This window comes from Arachis ipaensis, chromosome B2, assembly GCF_059453495.1.
Source record: "Arachis ipaensis isolate K30076 ecotype BB chromosome B2, ASM5945349v1, whole genome shotgun sequence".
Classification (NCBI taxonomy): domain Eukaryota; kingdom Viridiplantae; phylum Streptophyta; class Magnoliopsida; order Fabales; family Fabaceae; genus Arachis; species Arachis ipaensis.
The window spans coordinates 99,335,657-99,360,250 of NC_142437.1; the positions used below are offsets into that span (position 1 = coordinate 99,335,657).

A 24,594-nucleotide genomic window follows, 5' to 3' on the forward strand; every position below is an offset into this window, starting at 1 on the left:
GGTGTATAAGTGTTTTGGAAACCCCTTAAGCTAGCTTTTGGGTTTGAGTTAGTCTTTTTACTTATCAGCTATCAAATTTATATTTAAGAAGAACTACTTTATTGGCAATGAGGTTGCTGAGTTAAGAAATGATTATTGGTATAGATAATGACAAATATTTATTGGGTTAAAAGTCTAAATTAGTGCTAATAGATTTATTAGTGGTGCAGGTCCAATACTTCATCTCTCAGTCCAAATCTTGTTGTCTCAGCATAATAGCATACTTTCAATACACCAAATTAAGGCCTCAACCCAATGAAAGAGCCTAGCAGCGGAAACGACACAAATGTCCAACACAAAAACAATATGGAAGCACTCACAACACAATATGGCAGCAACTATAACAAGCAAATATAGCAAGTAAAGCAATAATAAGAACACACCGAGATTTTAACGTGGAAAACCCCCTCAAGGTAAGAGGTAAAAACCACGAGTCGTCCAGACCAATGAAATAGCTCCACTATAATCAAATGAGGTACAAGAGAGTCTCAAACAAAGCACAAAAATGTGCATATAACCAGCCAAAACATCAAAGCACCAAAGCTCACAAATGAAAAGCAAGAAGATGAAATATACCCAAAAAACAGAGCTGCTGTCGAAGCCAATTTCTCCCTCTGTAGACCTCCAATTAAAATCTCCACCGTCCAGAATGAAGAACAAGATGTGAAGAATCTACAGTTCAAATTTCACGTCGATCCAACGGTGAAAGAATGAGAAACTGCCGTTCCAAAATTGCTGCTCTGTGTAAAAACGGGAAACCTAATTTCTCTCTTGCGAAGCCAATTTCTCTCACTGCAAATCTCCAATCAACATCTCCACCGACCAGAATGAAGAACAAGATGATAATAACATGCAGTTTAAATTTCAAGCCGATCCAACGGTGAACAACTGAGAAACTGATATTTGAAATTTACTGCTTTGGGCAAAAACGGGAATTTTGTTTTTCCCCTTCTCTCTCACTTGGTGGCTACTCTCACTCACTCTCAATGACCCCAAAAATCTGAACTAGGGTTGTGGCACAATGGGTGCAAGAGACACCCTCAAAATGTTGGGCTTGGGCCTCACAAAGGAGAGAAAAACCCAACACCCAATACATATGAAGACAAATCATAACCAAAACATAAAGAAAGAAGTTTCTGCATTTGCTAAGAGAATGAAGAAAAAAGAATTGGGACATTTGACATCATTATAAAAGCTTCTTTTGAGTTTGTTTGAATTTTTGTATAAATTTTTATTTTTTATTTTTTATTTGTCTTATGCTTTTTTTTTCTGTTAGGATTTACTAAGTACCAAACTATAACCACCCATATGTTTGAAAAATTAAATAATGAGTTATTTATGATTTATTATAATTGTTGATAATTTTATTTAAAAAAAGTTATTTTCTAAAAATAATTAAATTAAATTTTATGATAGCTTGAGTTTAAACTCCATTAGCATTTATAAAATTTTTTAAATAATTAAGTATTTTTATATTAGAAATTTAAAATTTTAGTAATTAAAAATAATAAAAATTTTATACCATTTAAATTGAATAATTAAAAATTTTGATTAATATTATGAACTAAACAAATTTTATTTATTTATTTCTAATTTTAAATTAAAGTATTTAATTAAATTATAATTTTTAATTTAAAAAATAAATAATATTTTTAAAGTTAATTATATTAAATTTAATTTAATTTTAAAATTAATATTCTATTCAAACTCCAAATCCTCACTTTCAAATCCTAATTTCACTAACCCTCACCTAACACACACGGATACACACCCACACACTCACTTTCACACAGAAAAAAGAAAGAAAGGGAAGATCAGAGAGAGAAGAAAAGAAAAACAATACAAATTGGTATCTTTTAAATATTATTTTTTATTCAATTTTTAAAGAAAAGAGAATAAAAAACAAGTAATTTCTCTAATTTTTTTAAACAACTAATACGTAGAAGTGAATATTTAAATTAATTAAATAGATAATAAATCTTTAAAAATGTTGAATAAAGACTGAAAGTTAAAAGATAACTAACATTTTTTTTAATAATAAACTTTTAAAAAAGTTGAATAAAGACTAAAAGTTAAAGAAACAACTAGCATTTTTCATTAAAAAAAGATGAACAAAATTCAATATTCTCTTGTAGGATATATAGAGTACGATTTTATTTTCTGATCCACAGGTTTCATAAGCCATTTAAAGAACCTTAAACATGTTGCCTATTGGCATTTGGGACAGCCCATAGAAAGGGACCAACAATTATTCTTTTCGTGCTTCATTCCCAACCGAGTGATCAACCTATGTGCTTCCTTTCTTATTGTTTTGCTTTTGCTTCTCATAAGTGCGCTTGCAAGGTTGCAACTTTGGGTTTGGCATCTTACAGTCACAAGGATTGGATCACATCAATTTTAGAGATTATATTCCTCACTTTTACCTAATTATGATAACTAGCACAAATTATAATTGCTTAAATTGCATAAACATCATATTTTAAAGTAATGAATTTAATTTTAATACATTTTCAATGTAAAATAATAGTTATTTTATTTCTTTGGTGTTTATCATTTGTATATTAAATTTATCAAATTTATTAATTTCTATATTTTTAAATTAAATATTAACAATTTTTTGGCAAATTATACACCAAATTTTTATGCACTATAATAAACATATAAAATAATATGTACATTCAATTATTGTCTTCAAAGTATATAAGGTTGCGTTTGTTTACAGAGACAGGACACTGAGACAGGGATACTGAGACACAAAATCATGTTTGGCAGAGAAAACATAGACAGAGACAATGTGTCCAGAGACACTGAATTAGTGTATTTTGTGTCCATCCTAACAGGAAGTACACGGAGACACTAATAAGGAACACAACTTATTTTTTTCATTATTCTTGTTAATTTTTCATAATTATATTTTTTATTGTTATATTTTTCATCTCAAATTTTTTAATGGAAAAAAATGAGAATAAATTGAATTTTCATAATTTGTTCTAGTTTATCACCAAACAGAATACAAGGACACAAAATTTTATGTTTCTCTTCATCAATGTCTTGTCTTATCCTATTCTCAGTATGTTGTCCTGTCCTATTCTTAAAAACAAACGCAGCCTAAGAGTACATAGAAATAAGTTCTATTTTTATTGAAAAAATAATGATTTTTTAAATTTATAATAAAAAAATCCTTATTATGACTTATTTCCGTATATGATATATCTGTGTATTTCTGGAGATGATGATAATAATTGCCATTGCCGTTAACAATGTTGAAAAAGTCATAGTTGTTATCTGTATATTTTTGTGTACTCCTACGTATATTTTTGGAGACTATGACAATGGCTTAAAAATTTTAATTTCGTTAGTTTTAGAGAGAATTGGGGTGAAATTTGCCTAGAAATTTGACGAACTCTATAAAATTAATAAAGTTCTCCGGAGTCAGCAAACTCTATAAAAAATATTTAGCCGAGAGATTTGGCGAACTCACCCTAAATAAAAAAAATTGTATTTAAAAAATTAAACTTGAAAAATATAATTTTAAAAAATAATTATTTTTTTATTTTATTTAAAAAAAATCCGAATGTTGGCATCGACAAAGACAAAAGAGGTTAATTCAATTTATCTATTTATCTATAACAATATATAATGTTAAAAAAAGTTTTGGTGTCCAATTTTTTTTTTCAATTTTATCCTTTCTCATCTACCCCCAATATATATCAGTTATTTCAAGTTAAAAAACTACCACTATTTCATCTTTTTTTCTCATGACATACATACCACTCAAATTCTCTCTTATTTTATACATCTACATAACTATTATAATTATATATTTCTTTCTCTTCTTATTATATCTCACCTCACATTACGATTTTTGCATAATCAAAAAACATCCTTCGTTTTTTAAATATTTTTCATGCATCTTTCTCACTTCACCTAAATAATATTGTCCTAAATAATATTGTTATAATTATTATATTATTTTAATGTACTTTAAATTTATAACAATATGTAATGATAATACTAAAAATTTTGATGTCTAAATTTAAATTTCAATATTATTCTTAATGAGAGAGATTTATTGTTAAAAAGAATTTTTTGGTATAACGGTCAAGTTACTTTAAATAAAAAATTTTCATCTATTTTAAACAGCAATTCATTAAAAATTTTCTATTAAATATAAATCATTATTGAAATTTTTTAAACAATAAAAGTAAAATAGTTTAAATAGAATAATTTTTTTTAAATAAATGTACAAAGAATAATTTTTCTCTTTAAATTATTATTATTATTATATTATTTTAATATACTCTTGATATTTATACAATATTTGATAATAATTGGTGTCTAAATTTAAATTCTAATATTATTCCTAAAGAAATATTTATTATTAAAAAATTATTTCATCAATTATGTTAAATAAAAAATTTTCTATCATTTTTTCACAGCAATCTTATTAAGATTTTTTTATTAGATGTAAATTATTATTACAGATTTTTTTATTTAGATATATTTTTAAAGAATAGAAGTAAAATAGTTTAATAGGGTCAATTTTTTTAAAAATAAATTTATCCAAAATAATTTTTCTCTTCAAATTGTTATCGTACCCTTTTAATATACCTTAGGTACCTACATAATATATAATGTCAATTGAAGTCTAAACTTAAGCTGCAATATTACCTTTAACGAGAGAAGTTTATTATTAAAAAAAAAATTTGTCCATCAGTTACGTTGATTAAAAAGGTTCCACATATTTTTCACAGCAATTTTATTATGGGTTTTCTATTGAATGTAAATTATTCATGCGAATTTCTTTTTATATTTTGGATATACTTTTAAAAGAATAAAAGTAAAATAGTTTAATAGGACAATATTTCTTTTAAAAAAAATAAACAGAATGATTTTTTTACCAATATATCAGGATTCATTATTTTACATATAATATTCATTCATCTAAGTTCATTCATGAAGTACCTTATAAAAATTGTATTTAAGTATTTTTTTTAATCTTATAACCATTTTATATTTTAGGATTCAAAATTTTGTATATTTATTTTTATTCAAGATTTATTTTTATGTTTTATTTTAGTTCTATTAATAAAAAAATATTATCATTAGTTTTAATTTTTAATTTTTAGGATAAATAAAAAGATGAGTTTTTTTTATAAATTAGATGATTGAAAACTATTAATTATAGAAAAACTTAAGTCTATTTTTTACTATAAAAATATATATAATTCACTCTTAAATATAATTTAAATAAATATATATTTATTTAATTTTTAAAATTTTATATTAATTATTAAAATCATGATATAATGAATGTACTCTTATAAAAAATAAAAATGACTTCGTAACTATTTTTTTTTCTTAGAAGGAAACATGACTCAATAATTATAAAGTCTAATTTAAACATGTAGATAAGTAAAATAAGTAATAAAAAATAGACATAAAATTAAACTTTTTTGTTAAATTTAACATTATCCTTTTCTAGAGCCATCTATTCTTTTATCCTTATTTTTATGCTTTATTTTAATTTTATTAAACCAAAAAATATTAATGTCATTTAATTTTAATTTTCAACTTTTATCATAAATGACAATATGTGACTTTGTATGCATTAGATAATAAAAATACTCATAATAGAAAAAAAAATTATTTTTAAAGTAGTATTCACTTCTTGAGTGTAATAATTATGAACTAATACACGGAAATAACTAATTGCGATTGAAGAGAAGATAGAAAGAGAAAAAAAAATCTAGGAAGTGGAAGGAAGAGAGAACAAGCTAACATAAGAGTAGTGGTGAGGCATATGTAGATAGATAATGATAAAAAAATAATGATAAAAAAAAGAATAATGAAAAAAAAATTAAAAATTCTAAAAGAATAATAAAACTAAAGATAATTTAAAATGTTGAATATAAAATTATAAGAAATAAATTTTTTTAGCTATTAAAATTATGCGAAAGAAATAGTGATTTAAATATAAATTTTTACATCTATTTTAAATTAAATATAATTGAAAAATAAATAAATTTATAAATATTTATAAATTTTTATCTTCATTATTACACATAGTAACAATGTAATGATTTAGTATTATACTTAAATTAATTTAAATGTAATTATTCTATATATTAAAAAAATTAAATAAGTTATAAATTTTTTATTTTTATTTAATTATTCTATACAAAATCTTTTAATGCTTGGTATCTTAAATTTTGTCTTAAAATGATAAAATATAACTTAACAAGCAAGTATGAAAAATAAGTATTTATATAATAGTTATACATTTAGATATCTAAATCAAATAAGAAAATAATTCTTTTAATAAATTTTTAACAACTCAAAAGTTAATACAATGTATATGTATGGATCAAAGTGATAAACAAAAATGAGAGTTGCGATAATTGTACAGTGGTAATTGATTGATGTTGGGTTAATAGAAGAAAAAAATAAAGAAGAAGAATAAAAGAAGGCAACATAATTATAAGAAAAAATGATAAAATGTACAATAAAATTAATATGATGGGATGATATAATCAAAATAAAAATTAATCATTTTAAAATAATAATAAAATTTTAAAAATAATTAAAGATGTTCAATATAAATTTTTATCTATTAGAATTATGTATAAAGAAAAAAGCGTTTTGAATATAAATTTTTAAATTTACTTCAAATTAAATAAAAGTGATAAAATAAATAAATTTAATATATAAATAACTAATTTTAAATAATGTTAGTAAATCTTTATCTTAATTTTGTTATACATTCTAATAACATATTTTTTTATTTTTTAATTTAAATTTATTTATTTTATATTTTCTATATATATTAAATAATTTAAAATATTTTATTTTTTCATAATTTATTTTTTTAATTATTAATATTAAATTTATAATTTTAAAAATAAAAATATATAAATATTTTTTTAACTCAATACAAAAGCAACTGAACAGGCACGCCTGTTAAGCCGCTAGTTTATATAACTACAATATAAACCAATTTAAATCAACTTCCTTTTATTTTTAATTTTAAATTTTTAAAAATTAAAATAACAAAAAATTATTTTTTTTATAACAAACTTATTTTTTAATTAATTAACTTCACTTCACTACCTCCTGCTTAATTCTCTAGCAGAACTCATATATGTATATGCATGAACGTACTTTATCATAATTGTCAATTGTCACATATAGGGACCACAAATGAATTGACACTTCTACGCTCGCCACTGGTTTTGGACTAATTGTTAAATATATATGACAAAGATGTATCAATTTCTTGTGCAACGTTCAAGGCCTTTTCTTTCACAAAGATTTTTCTCTCAGTTTTCTTGGGCATCATCGTCATTATCACCACCTCTCACTAACAACATGTCCACCACTTCTGGTCTCGTCATTCCCTGCAAAGGTATCAAAATCATATAAACTATACTCCATGGTTTGATGATAGCACCGAGCAATTACTCAGTTTTCTTTGTTATTTCTTTCGTTCGTTTTAATTTTCCAGTTCCAAACATCAACTGTTGCTGACATTTGAATTTTTTAACAACGGTGATTAGAGTAACTGCTTTTTTTTTTCGGTTTTTAATTAACCTTTAGTATCAGTTCGATTCCCGCGTATGAAGCTACTGGTTGTAGGAGAGTTATCTCTCTTTTAAAATTTCTCTATTCTCGAATAGGATTGTTTCCAATAAAAAAAATACAGCATAAAAATAATAATATTGTTTTATTTATTTATTTATTTTGTTATATTTTTGGGGTGCATTTGTAGCTGCTGTTGCATGGGAAGCAGGGAAACCACTGGTGATAGAAAAAGTGGAGGTGGCTCCGCCACAGGCCATGGAAGTGAGGATCAAGGTTAAATATACCTCACTCTGCCATACTGATCTCTACTTCTGGGAGGCCAAGGTTTGCTTTTCATTTCTTGGCTCTTCAACTATTATCATGCTAGATTATTTGTTTATGTTCTATAATCACTTGCTCCAAACATAGTGATCTTGAATTAGGGTTGTGATTTCATTGTAATTACTACAATTGTGGGATATTGTTGGAAATTTTGGCTGATATAGCATTGAAATTACTGCAATTTGCCGAAAACTGTGAAAATTTGACTGATATAACTGCAATTCCATTGTTGTTAGTATGGAAACTTGTTGGAAAAATTGGTTGAGATGGCTGAAATTTCTGCATTGATGCGATTTCAGTGGTTATAGTAACAACAATTTTTATGTTGCATTCTTGATTGTGTCTACAAAATGTTGATTTTGGTACCATGTCTGTCTTCTATTTTACTAGTCGATGGAGTTCATTAGGGTTTGTGAATAGTTGAGTGAAGTTATACAGTTGTGTTTATCAATAGATGAAACATACAAAGTATTACTGAACAATTTGGAATTCAGTTCTGCATTTTGTCATTTCTTTTTATGCTTTGGTCTTTCAGGGACAAACTCCACTGTTTCCCCGAATTTTCGGCCACGAGGCTGCTGGGTATGTCATTTCGGTATATCTGTCTCTGTGTAGTTAATTTAGAAGTATGTTCTTTTTTGCATTTTTAGTTACATATGGTTGAAGAACAGGGATTTTGGTAACGATGTTGAAACTTGAAACAAAGAAATGGACCCCTGACTCATTAAGATGTCGAAAATTATCAGTTTAGATGTATAGGTTTAACAACCATTTTTTTCCATAGAACTAGAAGACAAATGATAATTATTTTCTTAAGGATTAGGCTAGAGTATAGCATTTGAATAACTGATAAAAAATAAATTGCTTTAGACTTATAAGTAATATATTTGTATCTTAAATATAAAATCCTTGATTTTCTTGCCTATAGTTTAGATGCTTGTATCCATAAAGGTATATGTATTTTGTTAAATCCAAAACCTGCACTTTAGAAGTTTCACTTATTTCACCAGAATTGTGGAGAGTGTTGGAGAAGGAGTCACAGACTTGCATGTTGGGGATCATGTGCTTCCAGTATTCACCGGTGAATGTGGTGAATGCGCTCATTGCAAATCCGAGGAAAGCAACATGTGTGACCTCCTGAGAATAGATACAGAGAGAGGAGTCATGCATAGTGATGGTAAAAGCAGGTTTTCCATTAATGGTACGCCAATAAACCACTTTGTTGGCACGTCCACATTTAGTGAATACACTGTGATACATTCTGGATGCTTGGCAAAGCTCAATCCACTGGCACCAATGGATAAAGTATGTGTCCTCAGTTGTGGTATCTCAACAGGTTTAATCCTATACTCTTATGTCAACTTTTCCATATTGATTTCAGGTTTAAGTCTTAGTAATGAATTTTGTCGAAAATTGATCGCAAAACACAGGATTGGGAGCAACTTTGAATGTAGCAAAACCAAAGAAGGGTTCTACAGTGGCAGTGTTTGGTCTTGGAGCTGTTGGACTTGCTGTATGTTTAAAAATTCACTCCAACTCTCATGTTGATTCTACCGCTTAGTTTCTTGTTACTCCATCGGTTTCAACATATTATCAAGTTTCAAGAAAAAGTGAAGTTTTAGAATAACTGTTCATTTCTAATATCAAAATAACATTATTAGCTTTTTTTTTCTTCTCCCAAAACACCCTTAATTTTATTGTGATTATTAAATAAAGTACATATGCTTACTTATTTAGAAGAAATTTCATCTAAAAAAAATTTATACATACCAAGATCTAGTTGTTACTTTTCTTATTATGTATTTTTTGCTTTGACAGTTGTACTGAAACAGAGGAAGTATTATACTTCAAAATTCTGCTCTATTTATTTGTGTATATTCTCTTATTTTATTAGGCTGCTGAGGGTGCCCGAATTGCTGGTGCATCTAGAATTATTGGAATTGATTTGAACCCAAACAGGTTTGAAGAAGGTAGCATCTAACATTTTCACCTCACTAAAATTCTATAATGATGTTACTAAGCTATAGTTAAGCGGCTCATTGTAAAATACACAACCTTAACTTTTGTGTTTGTTAAACTTTCTTGATGCTAGCAAAAAAATTTGGAATAACCGATTTTGTGAATCCACAGGACTATGATAGGCCAGTTCAACAGGTATATAATTCTTCATCTAATGTTTCAGTATATGCACTGTTCACATTATCTTGGTTTTCTGAAGTTATTGTTCTAAATACCAGGTGATTGCGGAAATGACCAATGGAGGAGTCGACCGAAGTATAGAGTGCACTGGAAACATTAACGCAATGATATCTGCTTTTGAATGTGTTCATGACGTAAGCCATTACTGACTAGCAATCTTACGAAAACTTGGTTAAATAGAAACACAAAAATATGGAACTTTGGATCTTATAGGCAGTGTTTGCCTCTTGTCTTAGGAAAGAAAGGACGCCGATAGTAGGATAAGACAGAGATCTCTTCTACATCCTTTCGTTTTTAAGATAAAGAACCTGAACCTGAACCTAAACAAAGCCTTTCCCTAGCTGGTGGGGATGCGACGAAGTTTTAGATTCACTGTCACAGGCCTAATACAACCTTTCATGGATCCAAAGATGTCACACAGTTTTACGCGGGCTATTGCAGTCCTAACACTTTTTTGTGCCTCTCTAGTTGGAAGTATAGAAATTCTCTTAAAAAATTTTGCAAAAATAGTGATAATATTTTGCCTTTATCCTTTTCTCCAAACATATTTTGGGTCCCAAACATCTCTTTCTCTTTAACCCCAAGACAATAACTAAACGCTATCCTAATAAAATTATGAGATAGGCAAAATTTTAAGTTCTTGTTTTCGTATCTACCTTCAAACATGTTTTGTTGACCTCTCTGTATCCTTTACCTCAGGACAATAACCAAATGTCACCTTAAACAAATTCATATCTTGTTCTGGCTACAAAAAATGTTATATTGAGTTGAGAAATCAACACATTAAAGAATATGTGTTGTAGAACAAGATTTTCCTTTTTTGTTTATTTGCGTCATACATGAAGTTTTTATTAAGAAGTGTAGAACTGCAATCTGAATGAGATTAAGTACCTAACCATATTTTGATGAACTATGTAGGGATGGGGTGTTGCTGTGCTTGTTGGAGTTCCAACTAAGGATGCAGTTTTCATGACCAAGCCCATTAATTTGCTCAACGAAAGAACACTAAAAGGAACTTTCTTTGGAAATTACAAGCCCAGAACTGATCTTCCATCTGTGGTCGATATGTATATGAACAAGGTGATTACATTTTATAACGGTTACAATAGCTGTGTTAGTTAAACACAGTCATCATAATTGTAATTAGAGCGAGCCGTCATATCACTCATTCACTGGTTAATCTGGGTCCATATCCTGTTCAATAGTAAATGGGTGGTATGTCGGCTCAAAATATGATTACGGCTATACTCAAAAACATTTCTTCTGTTAACCTCTTGATATAACATTTGGACTATTGGAAAGGACTCTAACGCCCTTTTGATCATTTTCCTTTGATTACTTTGCAGAAATTGGAATTGGACAAGTTTATAACCCACAGAGTTCCTTTCTCTGAAATCAACAAGGCATTTGATCTAATGTTGAGAGGGGAGGGACTAAGGTGTATCATTAGTATGGAAGACTAAAGAATTTTAAAGAAAAAAAAATGATAGATCCATATGAATAATGTTTCAGCTATGTGTAATTAATAAATGTTTCAATATCATTTTCACATTCAAAATCATTCCTACTATTTTCTAAATTTAACTTCAGAAAAATCTCGGACTAGTTCTTTTAAGGCAATGTAAAATGGATGAAATATACATTGTTTCATGTGGTATGTTGCATATTCCTACCATTGAGGAACATTAGAGAACAAGACAGAATTCATACTGTTAGAGTGGTGTTTCAGTACCTGGAGTCTTCAGTGTTTACTTTTTAGAAAGGTTGGTTAATATTAGTTAATAGTCTATGGTGATGTAATCTTTTGTTTTCCACTGAAGGCAAGTTTCCTTCTATTTCTTGAGCTTTTTCTTTTCTCTAAGTGAATAAGGAGCATTTTATTTATTTTAATTATCTTAAACTGAGATTCATGTGAATATGCACTAAGCACTATCCGAGCATTGAGTATACTGTATAGTATGTTGAATTCTCAGAAAAGGCAAAGAAGTCTTTCCACAAATAATTTTTTCATTTCCATGACTCAAATTTGAGATTACTAGTTGGGAAGACCAAGATATTTATACCTTGATCAATCCTACATTGTTATCTTTGATATTTCGTGCAACTTAGTTTTAGACTCTAGGTTTTTATTTTTCACTAGTAAATTAAATAATTATGTATCTATACATATTTTACATATTAATTGTCAAAATATAGTTCCTAAAAGCTTATGCTAGAATCAATTTAATCCTCAAAAGATTAGATGTTTTAAATTTATCCTGAAAAATACAATCATAAGTCAAATTAAATGTCATGTGACATCTAACATGTCATAAATTTATGTAGAGTCAAATTAGCTTTTAAAAATACACATGTGAATCTTTTTCATTTCTAAAATTTTAAAAAATAAGTCAAATTAGTTCTCAAGTAAATTTCTCTTATTTTTCTTTATAATATTTGTTTTTGAATATTTCTTAATCCTACTAATTTTAATTCTATTTATTACGCCTTACCAAGCAACATTCTCTCTACATAGAATAGTAGAAAATAATATATTATTAGTTTTATATATTTTATAATGTCTCTAACAACTATGAATATAATTAAAATTATTCATCAAAATAATAAAAGATTAAGTTAGTAGAAAAATATGATAAAAAATTTCTGTTAATTAATAAACTAAAATTAACATTAGTTTTATTCTATTATTAACTGAAATAAGTTTAATCTACGAATACTTCTATAATTCTTAAAGTTCCAAATGTCTAAAACTTTAAAACAACTACTATATTTATTATGTGAGATCTAAGAAAATTAATTTTTTAGTATATATCGATAATCATTTCATAAAAATGTTTAAATAAAAAAAATATTACAAAAAAATTAAAATATTAAAATCTAAGAATTTGAATGAGAAAGTAATTTTGTAATAATTTAATCATTGATTTTTTGTGAATAATTATAACTATATTTATAATTGTTGGAGACATAAAAGTATATAAAATTAATAATATATTATTTGGTAAGGTGTAATAAATGAGAATAAAATTAGTAGGATAAAAAATATTAAAAATTTAAGATTATGAAAAAAATAAGAGATATTTATTTGTCTAAGTACTAATTTACTCACTTTTTAAAGTTTTATGAGTGAAAATAACTCATGCGTATATTTTCAGAAATTAATTTGATTTTACATAAATTTATATGTCAAATGATATATTTACAGACATAACACATTATTTAATTATTTTATGACACATAGTATTAATATATCATGTCATCATTTCACATGGGAGTTAACATAATCCGTCATCATCTTATAATTGTATCTTTCACAAACTAATTTGAGATATCTGATTTCTTAAAGACTAATTGATCGTCGTGTGATATTTCAGAAATTATTTTTGACTATTAACTCCGTATTTTACTTTTCCTTTTTAATGTTGAAATATTATATTGTCTAATGTCTATCCCAAATGTATATGCAATTATGCATAGTGAGGTATATATTATGGGAATATTATATGTTTGCGGAAGAAAATTATCATAAAGGGTATCCAACGGCCCATCCTCATTTGGAAACAAATACTTGGGTTCCTAAAATAAAAAACAAAAATGTTTTCTCTAAATTAAAAAGTGTTTATAACCAAAGAGGATTATTCTTTATTGTTAAAAAAAATTGAGAGAATAAAATGTGATTTCTAATCTTTTATTATTCTCTCCTTTTATATTTGTTTTTAGTCCTACTGATAAAATTAATGATAAAAGATTACACTTTACTCTTTCAATTATTAAAAAAAAAAAATTCATTTTTTTGTCTGGCTAATCTCTCTCTCTATATATATAATTATTAAAAAATTCTTTTGATGGACATTATTTTTTATTTATGCCGAGCTATAGCTAGATGCTTACGAATGAATTCAAATGATCATGAAATTAAAACACTGGCTAGGGAATCTGCTTTGAATGGGAAACTTTGAAAACAAGTAGCAAAGTGCCAGAAAGCAAAGCAAAAAATAAAGAAGCTCGGTTATCAACACCATTACCTTACCAATATTGTATATAATTGTCACAGACACTATTAGTAGTTGTAGTAGTGACTAGTGTTGAGGAAAACAATGCAACAACACATGCTATCTGATAATTAGTGTCAAACAAGGTTTACAAATTTCAAAGCAACAGGCAAATAAAAAATAATTGGCCAAAAGAACAGAACCCCGAGGCGAGGTAAGTGGTGGTGATGGTGTTCTGACTCCAAAAATCTTATAAAAATCTTCATGTCTTTGTCTCCCTCCTATTCCTTTTGCTTCAATACAAAGAATGTAACTATCATGGAATTATAGAAATTTAAGTTTTCTGCACCGTCATTGGCTGCACTCTCAACAAGTTCGAGAAGAGTGAAGAGAAAAACGAATAGGAAAACTGATTTCCTCCTAATACTACATTTGTACTATTTAATAAATTAAATGTCTCCAAAAATTAATGAGATAGCACAGATCATCAGAGGAAATATATATTTAAACTATCTATTTCTATTCTTATATTTTGGTGGATAAAATAATCAAGCAAATTTTCTTAAAATAAAAATATTTTCCCTCATTTATATATTAAATAGAATAAGTCTAGAAAAAATATCAAAGAGAATGTAAAAATATTATTTTTAAATAAAAATATATTTTACATAATTTTTTTGTGTATTTTTTCTTATATTTTTGAATTTTTTAAGATTTTTTATTTTGATTTTGAAAAATAGTCCAATCATTTATCTGAATATTTAATTTCTTTTCTAGAATAAGTTTTGGCAGGTTACTGGCATAGTTTAGTTCATTAATTCAGAACTTAATTTAAAACGTTTTTGGGATGCCCTAGTAATAATCAACGAATGAGAAATGCTTTTTCTTGTGTAAATTTTATTTCAATAGGAACTTAATGAATAATAAATTTATCTACACATCTTACTTTTATAGTTAAATCAGAAGTAAGTGTTTTTTAGTAGCCATTAAATCGATAAAAAAAATTTTAATGAAAAAGATATTTTTTTTATTTTTTAGTGTGTTTGATAAATTTTTAATAGTAAAAATAAAAGTACTAAAAAAATTTAAAAAAATATTTTTTTAAAAAACTACAATTTACATCTTTTTTAAAAGATTTTTTTTAAAAAAATATATTTTTCACATAATAAATAAAAAAAAAAAGTATTTTTATCTTATTTTATCCAAACAGAATTGATAAATAAAAAGATCTTTTTATATGAGATATCCAAACATAAAATTACTTTTATTTTTATAAAAAATATTTTTTTAAAAGATATCATTAAATTTTTTTTTTTCGAAAATGACGCCCAAACAAATTCTAACTCTATGTATTATATAATATAAAAAAGAAAATGAGATTTATTTATATCTTTTGTTAAATCTTTTTTATAGCTCCATAAATAATTTGATAACCAATTATTATTTTTTCGTGTTTTAAAATACATTAACAAATATATTAACAAATTGATTACGATAAATTAAATCAAATGTTGCTATGTTTCTTCTCCAGCACCTCACTGTGAATTGAGTCAATTTTAAAATTGTGATAAAAAAAAATGATTAGAACTTTAGAAATACGATTAAAACTTACTAAATATGGATAAAAATAATATTTCACCCAAATAAATAGTCCATAAAATCCTACCATGGGAATGCTGTGTTAGTTCTTAAAATTGTTTCGCCCGAAGAATTAACTTTCATGAAAATAAAAATTGAAATTGAAAGCATGAGTGGCTTCAAGTTCCCTTTGGCATAAACGTCAAATATCACATTTTTGTAATCTATTTATAAGGTGCAGTTTATAACTGCCATGTTTATTAAGATGGTTATGGTCAGAGTAGTAATCGGTAAGGTAGGGTAGGATAGGATTCGGATTCAATCCTAACTCAATCCGATTTTTATATGAATTTAATCCTATTTTATTTATAGATTGAGAATATTTCAACCCTAATCCTATTCGTTCTCAATTCATGAATTACTAAAAAGATACAACATTATTATATAACTTGATGATAATTTTACTACTAATAATATAGATTATTTTTTAGGATTATATGTATCAAAAAAGAATTAAAATTCGTCAAAAAAAAATAAATTTTGACACTATTTTAACTATAAAAATATATTAATAAAATTTTGTCAAAAATAGTATTTTTAACATATAAGTAATTGTAAAAAAAAAGTTTAAATCTTATTTTGATAAATATTGGCCATCAAAAATAATTTGTTAGAAAAATTTGAGAATATATTTTCTGTGAAACTTATTAACTGTCAAAAATACTATTTATTTTGACACTTATTGACCATAAAAAATTCTCAACAAAAATTTTTAACAAAGAATGAGATGAGATCTTGAAACTAAAGAATAAACTGAGATTTTGAAGATGAAGAATGAGTAGTATGATAAAAAACCGAGAGCAGTGTGATGCCAAAATTGATGGAGCTCACCGAAAAAGAGGAATAGTAGAGTAAGCTGAAAGCAAATGAGTGTCAAAATTGAGGAGTAATTTTCTACAATCAAATTATTCATCAAGAAAACATAGAGAATTTGACATTTGTGATATTTGTTAAAAATATATATTAATTTTTACACTTAACTATGGCTGTTAAAAAAAAAGTGTTAAAATAGTTCTCTTTTCTTGTAGTGTTTAAAATATAACTTATTAATGTGTAAAAAAAATATGAAATTATCAATTAATAATCTTTTTTTAGTGACTAAGGATCTTTTGCATTTAATGAGAGTTCTTTGATTTAACATCTATTTAAAACATATTTTTATATAAGTATATAATATATACATATATATGGTGCAAGTTGGTCGGGTAGGGTTGTGACTCAAACCGATCCACATCCGACCCAACCCGCACGAAAATCCTACCCGCAGCAGTCGGGTTGACAACTCTATCCGACCGGGTTGAGTGCTTGCGAGTAGGGTGCATGTTGCCACCCCTAATTATGGTCGGTGGCGAAGTTTGAAAAAAATTTTTAAGGAGACAAAGAAAAAATTTTAACATAAAAATTATATAATGATATTCATATTAAAATAAAATTTATAAATAAAATTATTTTTTATTTTTGTTAGAAATATGACAAAAAAATAAATAATCTTACAAGTAAAAATAATTTAAAATAATACTTTTGGAATATTGAGTGACTTAAAATTTTTAATAATTAAATAAAATAAAAAAATTAGTAATTTACTAATTTTTTAATATAAATAGCCAAATTATCATTAAAAAATCATCTTTTAAATTAACTTCAAAATAATTAATTTATTATTGTTTTCTATGGTGGTCTTTAGTTTTTTAGAGTGTTATTGAGAATGTGTAAAGATTTTGTTAATCTTCAATTTATTAGTTATTATTATTTATTTGAAATAAAAAATATATTGCGTGTACGAAAAAACAATGACGTAATATAGGGAATAATAAAATATGAGATTGGTAGGAGATATAATAAAAATGAAAAAAAAATGAGAATTGAATTAAGAATATTTAAAAGTGCGTTTGGTTTGCGTTTTTATTTTTTATTTTTATTTTTAATATTTTTTATTTTTTGGATTTGGTAAAAAAAAGTAAAAATAGAAGATAAAAACAAAAAATAAAATTTTATTAGTTTTACTATTTTCACATTTTTTTATAAAATTTAAAAAATAAAAAATAAAAAATATTAAAAATAAAAATAAAAAATAAAAACGCAAATCAAATACTCTTAAATTTGTGAAAAAAAATCTCTAACCAATTGAAATATTATATCACAAAAACATCTAGTACTATTAGTTTTATAAAAAGGTTGGGGCATGCATGGCCCTCATTCCCCATTCAAAGATCTGCCCCTAATTACAGTGGCAACAAAAATATTTAGAAAGCAATTTTATGGGCAATTTACATAATTAAATTATTTGGGGTTTTAAAATTATCCATTTATAACTTTTTAAAATAGGATACGTATTTATATTTTTTCACATATCTATAGAAACCGCTACTATCAGTAGCGGTTTACAGTTACACATAATTTGCTACAGACAGCCGCAGATTACGTGAAGAAACGGCTACACAGAAATCGCTAGAGGCTGCAGCGGTTTCTGTTGAGGTGTGGTTGGGCATAAATCGCTATTGGCAGTAGCGGTTTATGTGTATGAAAATGCGTGTGTAAATCGCTGGAGGCAGTAGCGCTTTACGTTGAGTTTGGTTGTCTATATAATCCATGGTAGGCAGCCGCGAATTCCTCATTTGGAGTGGATGTTGGGCAAGTTAGAGAGAGAAAATTCTAGAGAGAGGTCAGAACATCTAGAGAGCGGGTCCGAGTTATCCGAGTGCGACCTCTAGTTGAATATCATGGCAGAAGAACGGAGCTTGTACCGACTGATATCGATGTGGCCATACACGTGTGCGGACCGTTGTACCTCCTAACTTCCCAAGTGCTCTTCCGTTTTCGCAGCGTGATATGAATCAACCACGTGCACCCGTTACCAAACTCCTTGCATCTCCCTTTGTATTTCAGATTGTTCGACTCCATAACTCTGTACTCAACTCCACACCGAATGATGTAATCTCTTACCCTCAACACAGCTTCCTTCTTACTCTGGAACGATTGGCCAATCTGAAATTTCATCAAAGCATTCGCATCATGCATACCCTAGCCTGCGAAGGTAGCCTCTACATTCTGGTGTTGGCCGACGGCTTCCAAGTTCAACGATGACAGGTGCGGAGGATACTGCTGTGTGCCAGAACCGGAACCTCCATGTGGTGTAGGTGTATCGCTCGGAATATCATCATCACTGTCCCCACCAATTGCAACCGGCTCGTCATCTGAATCATCGTCCCGTATCGCATTCTCAACTCGATCCGGTCCGGCCTCAAACTCAAAATCATGATCACCAGGAGGCACACCAGCATGAACAGCCGCAAAATGTTGAGGATCAGGAACCAGAACTGCTACTGCTACCACATGCATCGATGTCGAGGCACCACCCACCGTCGTCGACTGAGGATTCGGCGCCGATGCCCCGGAGCTGTCGACACCATCTTCCAACTTCGCAAGCAGCTCGGGTATTCTAACCTCTGGGAAACTCCGCCTGCAGTGAAACAAGACCTGCAGGTCCTCATCGAACCCTATCACAAAGCTCTCATATCTCACACCAGTTGACACAACGGCAATAAAAATCTTGTAAAATAACTTTTTTACCACTTCGAACCATACACACCGAGCTTCCGTAATATGTTGAGCTTAATCTCTGCCAACGTACTCGACGACCGGATAAAAATACTAAGCGGTTCTCTATCTGTAAATTTCACACCATACCTTTTGCTTTTTTGAATTTTTCCAGAGCAATGCACTAGAGTCACAAAACTTTTCTCACTCTCCATTTGTGAGAAACAACACTCTTCCTCCACCTTTGGCCTTTGAGGGGTTTATATAGGCAACCACACTCGCACACACTCAACGTAAACCACTACTGCCTCCAGCGGTTTACGCACGCATCCCCATACACATAAACTGCTACTGCCAGTAGCGGTTTATACCCAACCATACCTCAACAGAAACCGCGGTAGCCTCTAGTGATTTCTGTGTAGCCGTTTCTTCACGTAAATCCGCGGTTGCCTGTAGCGGATTATGTGTAACTGTAAACCGCTACTGCCTATAGATATGTGAAAAAATGTAAATACGTATCCTATTTTAAAAAGTTGTAAATGGGTAATTTTAAAATCCAAATAATTAATTATGTAAATTGCCCTAATTTTATCATAGTAAATTTTGTCTTATTGTTTTTGTCCTAGAACTGTTATTTTCAAATTTTCAGCCTAATTTTGTAAAACCCAAAAATATTATAAAAAATAGCTTCGAGTGTCAAAAAAATTTAAATTAAATTTATTCTGTTAAAATAATTTTTTAAATATCTTTATCAAAAATAACAAACTTATTTAAATAGGTCAAATAAAAAATATTTTGACCCTCTAAAATAACATTAGTTTGATAAAATACACTAAATATTATAAGACATGTAAGAGATTCTCCAAATAAGATTTAATTTTTAGGATGTTTTTTGTAAATTTAATTAAAAAAATGCTATTTTCTAAATTTAATAATTTTATCTTAAATGAATTGATTTTGGAAACTTCTTTTATGTGGAAAAAGATTCAAAAAAATTGAAATTTTTCAATGTATGTATCCTTTAGGTAATTTTTCAAATATTCCAACAAAAAATTGGATCAAATACGTAAATTGTTTGCAATTTATGAAAAATAGTACATCTTTTCTCAAATTAAAAGAATCTTTATAGGAAATTTTTTTTTTGCAATTTATGAAAAATAGTAATTTTTCTCAAATTAAAATAATCTTTATAGAAAAAAATATTATTTCTTTTTAAAAAAATTATTTTGTCAAAACTTAAATCTTTGTTTTAAAGAAATAATATTTTACTCCATTTTATTTTTTTTCCTTTTATTAATGGTTTTCAGCTTATCATCTAAAAGATATTCTAACAAAATTACTTCTCAAGTGCGAAATAATAATAATAATAATAATTCTCAAAAAGATATAAACCTATGACAACAACAAAATACACATTATTTATTAATTGAAATTGACTATATATAAAAAGAATTATTCTCCACATCCAAATAATTTTAACATCTAAGTTCATTCAAATGATTTAAATCACGCGCTTTTTTTTCGTTTTCATTTTCCCTCGCGCATCTTCTTCTTCTTGTTTCAAATTCACGCATGCTTTCTTCACCCCTGATGCGTACGTCTTCTTCTTCTTCTCCTCCTTTTTTTTATATTATTTTTCACTTTCGCTTCCGTCGTCACCAACACCTCCTCCTCCTCCTCCTCCTCCTCCTCCTCCTCCTCCTCCTCCTCCTCCTCCTCCTCCTCCTCCTCCTCCTCCTCCTTTTCTTATTGGAATTTATGCTCCTCCTTCCTTTTCATCCTTCTCCTCCATCATCATGATGATCATCATCGTTATCGTCATTGACGTCTTCTTCTTATACATATGGTCGTTATCGTTATCGTCATCGTCGTTATTATTATTGTTGAATTTTTGCTATGTTGATGATGTTGTCTGATCCAAAATTGATTTTAGATGTGTTTTTGTTCACGATTCAGTCTTGTTTGTCTGCTTATTTTCGATCTGAGTTTATGTGTCGCAATCATTGTGTAATTTCGGTTCATTTCTGAGTTAATTGTGTCGCAATTGTTATGTGCTTTTATTTCATTTCTGAGTTAATTATATCGCAATCCATTATATAATTTCGATTCATTTATGAGTTAATTGTGTCGCAATCATTAAATAATTTCGGTTCATTTCTGAGTGAATTAAGGTGCATTTGGACTCGTTATCCTACACAATTCAAAACTCTTTCTCCTCTTCCTCCTCATCTTCTACTGCTTCTTCTTCTTCTTCTTTTTCATCTTTTTCTTCTTCATCTTCTTCTTTTTTCATTTTCTTATAGTTTTTTTATTTCACTCTCTTAAGAGGAATAAAACCAAGAAAAAGAGAAGAAAATATCAAACAAAAAAGAAGAAAAAACATATTATTGACGTTGTCTGATCCAAAATTAATTTTAGATGTATTTTTGTTCATAATTCAGTCTTGTTTGTGTACTTGTTTTCGGACTGAGTTTATGTGTCGCAATCATTATATAATTTTGGTTCATTTCTGAGTTAATTGTGTCATAATTGTTATGTAATTTCGGTTCGTTTCTGAGTTAATTGTGTCACATTCCATTATGTAATTTCGGTTCATTTCTGAGTTAATTGTGTTGCAATCATTATATAATTCATTTCTGAGTGAATTAAGGTGCATTTTGATTCATTCTCCTGCACAATTCAAAACTCTTTTTCCTCATCTTCTACTACTACTACTTCTTCTTTTTCATCTTTTTCTTCTTCATCTTCACATTCTTATTTTATTTTCTCAAAATTCTTTTTTATTTACTCTCTTGAGAGTAATAAAACAAAAAAAAAAGAAGAAAATATCAAACAAAAAATAAGAAAAAATATATTAATGACGTTGTCTGGTCCAAAAGTGATTTTGGATGTGTTTTTATCAATGATTCAGTCTTGTTTGTGTGCTTATTTTTGAACTGAGTTTATGTGTCACAATCATTATGGTAAATTTTATTTTATTTTTGAGTTAATCGTGTCGCAATTGTTATGTAATTTCGATTCATTTCTGAGTTAATTGTATCGCAATCAATTATATGTAATTTTGGTTCATTTTTGAGTTAATTGTGTTGCAATCATTATATAATTTTAGTTCATTTCTGAGTGAATTAAGGTGCATTTGGGCTCGTTGTCCTGCCCAATTCAAAACTCTTTCTTCTCACCTTCTACTGTAATAACAGCAATAACAGCAGCAACAAAAGAATGACAATGAAGAAAAAACACACGAAGAAAAAAGAGAAGAAGAAGGAGGAGAAGGAGAAAGAGAAGGAAGAGGAGAAGGAAGATGAAGACGACGACGATGACAACGTAGCGCGTAAACGTAAATGACTTGGTTGGAAGAATTATGTGTCTGTGTAATCACACTCTTTTTAACTAGAGTGATTTTTATTGGTGTTGGATCTATTTAGTTAAATTTAAATGACAATATATTACCTGAATGTGTAACAAATCTGATATAGAAAATCACAAGGGACACAAAAATTAAGATGATACTATGTATCTCTGAGTTAAACCCCAAAATGGTCCCTGAGATTGGCATCGTGCACTAAAATCGTCCCTGAGATTCTAATTGCACTAATGACGTCCCTGAGATTGACAAAAATGCACCACGTTAGTCCTTGATCCATTTTCTGTTAACGGCGTGATGACATGGCTTGATGACGTGGCATGTTAGTGACACGTGTCACTCCATGATTTGGCCACGTGTAATTGTATGATGATGTGTTGACTAGTGACACGTGACATGCTGACGTGGATGGTTGCGCCATGTGTCACAATGCTATTTGGCCACGTGTCTATTTGTGTCACGTGTCGCAACAGTATTGGTCCACGTGTCATCCATTATGTCATGATTGTAGATGCACCAAATTAGTCTCTCACTTTGCCTTAAGTGACTCATTTTAGTCCCTAAAATTGAATGTCGTGCACCAAACTAGTCCCTTCACTAGTTTTTTCTCCTTTTTTTCTATAGATTCAAAATTATCAATATTTTTGAATCCATTAATTTCAATTCTATTTTTTCACATATTATTTAAATACAAGCACTTTTATAAAATATTTTTTCTCTTGTACCTTGAACCGCTGTTTTGGAGTTGATGTGAAGATATTTCAAGCACCCCCACATTTACACACAATGAAAACATGTATTCATAAGAATCGGAAAAAAATGTGTATTTTAGTTCCTGATTTCTTATTAAAAACACATTTTTTTATGAAAAAATGTGTCTAATCAATCGTATAATTCTTTTTTTATAATAACATACTTATATATTATAAAATTTATCAATGTTAAATTATTATAGAAAAAATATATAATTAAAAAAATAAAAATTTTTATAAAAGCACTTGTATTTAAACGATATGTGAAAAAATAGAATTGAAATTAATGCATCTAAAATATTGAAAATTTTAAATTTTTAAAAAAATGAGAAAAAACTGGTGAAGGGACTAATTTGGTGCCAGACATTCAATTTCAAGGACTAAAATGAGTCACTTAACACAGAGTGAGGGACTACTTAACACAAAGTGAGGGACTAATTTGGATGACATAATGGATGACACGTGGACGAATACTGTTGCAACACGTGGCTAAATAGCATTGTGACACGTGTCACAACCATCCATGCTAGCATGCCACGTGTCACTGGTCAATATATCATCATACCATTATACATGACCAAATCATGGAGTGACACGTGTCACTAACACGCCACGTCATCAAGGCATGTCATCACGTCGTTAATAAAAAATGGGTCAATAACTAACGTGATGCATTTTTGTCAATCTGACGTAAATAGTGCAATTAAAATATACACTTTATTTTATACACTTTATTTTATACTATTTTTATATACACCTTATTTTATACACTTTTTATACTAATTTTATATACACTTTATTTTATACTATTTTTATATACACTTTATTTTATAATTTTTTTAATTTTTGTATCAATCACTTTTTAAATTTTTATCAATCACTTTAAAATTAGATCAAGATTTTTTAAAGTAAAAAATTTGATAAAATAATAAAGTAAAAAATTAATCACTTTTAAATTAAGATAATAAAATATATATTTTATAAAAATTATAAAATTACTAATAATTAACTTTTTATTTTACTATTTTACCAAATTTTTTAATTTAAAAGATTCAAATTTTTTAAAATTATAGATTTATTTATCATATGTCCTAAAAATATAAATTAAGATTATAAATTAAAATTTTTTATTAAAAATATAAAAAATTTAAATTTTTAATACATTTATTTT

At 27.7% G+C, this 24,594-nt stretch overlaps 1 protein-coding gene across 2 annotated transcripts; it reads left to right on the plus strand.

The window, feature by feature from the left end:
* The first annotated feature begins 7,251 nt into the window (after positions 1-7,251).
* LOC107625554 (alcohol dehydrogenase 1) lies at positions 7,252-11,983 on the plus strand. 2 transcript variants are annotated; one of them, XM_016328221.3, is made up of 10 exons: positions 7,252-7,444; positions 7,808-7,944; positions 8,477-8,523; positions 8,952-9,277; positions 9,372-9,454; positions 9,836-9,911; positions 10,034-10,095; positions 10,179-10,274; positions 11,059-11,220; positions 11,487-11,983. In XM_016328221.3, the coding sequence occupies exons 1-10, from the start codon at positions 7,294-7,296 to the stop codon at positions 11,601-11,603; spliced, it is 1,257 nt and encodes a 418-aa protein (XP_016183707.1). In that variant the 5' UTR covers positions 7,252-7,293; the 3' UTR covers positions 11,604-11,983. The 2 variants fall into 2 exon arrangements, with proteins under 2 accessions (XP_016183707.1, XP_088359727.1); XM_088503601.1 differs by lacking the exon at positions 7,252-7,444 and adding an exon at positions 7,449-7,587.
* Positions 11,984-24,594: the final 12,611 nt, after the last annotated feature.

Coding starts and splice junctions, on each gene's coding strand:
- LOC107625554 (XM_016328221.3), top strand. CDS start 7,294: ATGACAAAGATGTATCAATTTCTTGTGCAACGTTCAAGGCCTTTTCTT. Junction 9,912..10,033: donor CCCAAACAGGTTTGAAGAAG/GTAGCATCTAAC, acceptor TCTTGATGCTAG/CAAAAAAATTTGGAATAACC. Junction 10,275..11,058: donor CTTTTGAATGTGTTCATGAC/GTAAGCCATTAC, acceptor TGAACTATGTAG/GGATGGGGTGTTGCTGTGCT.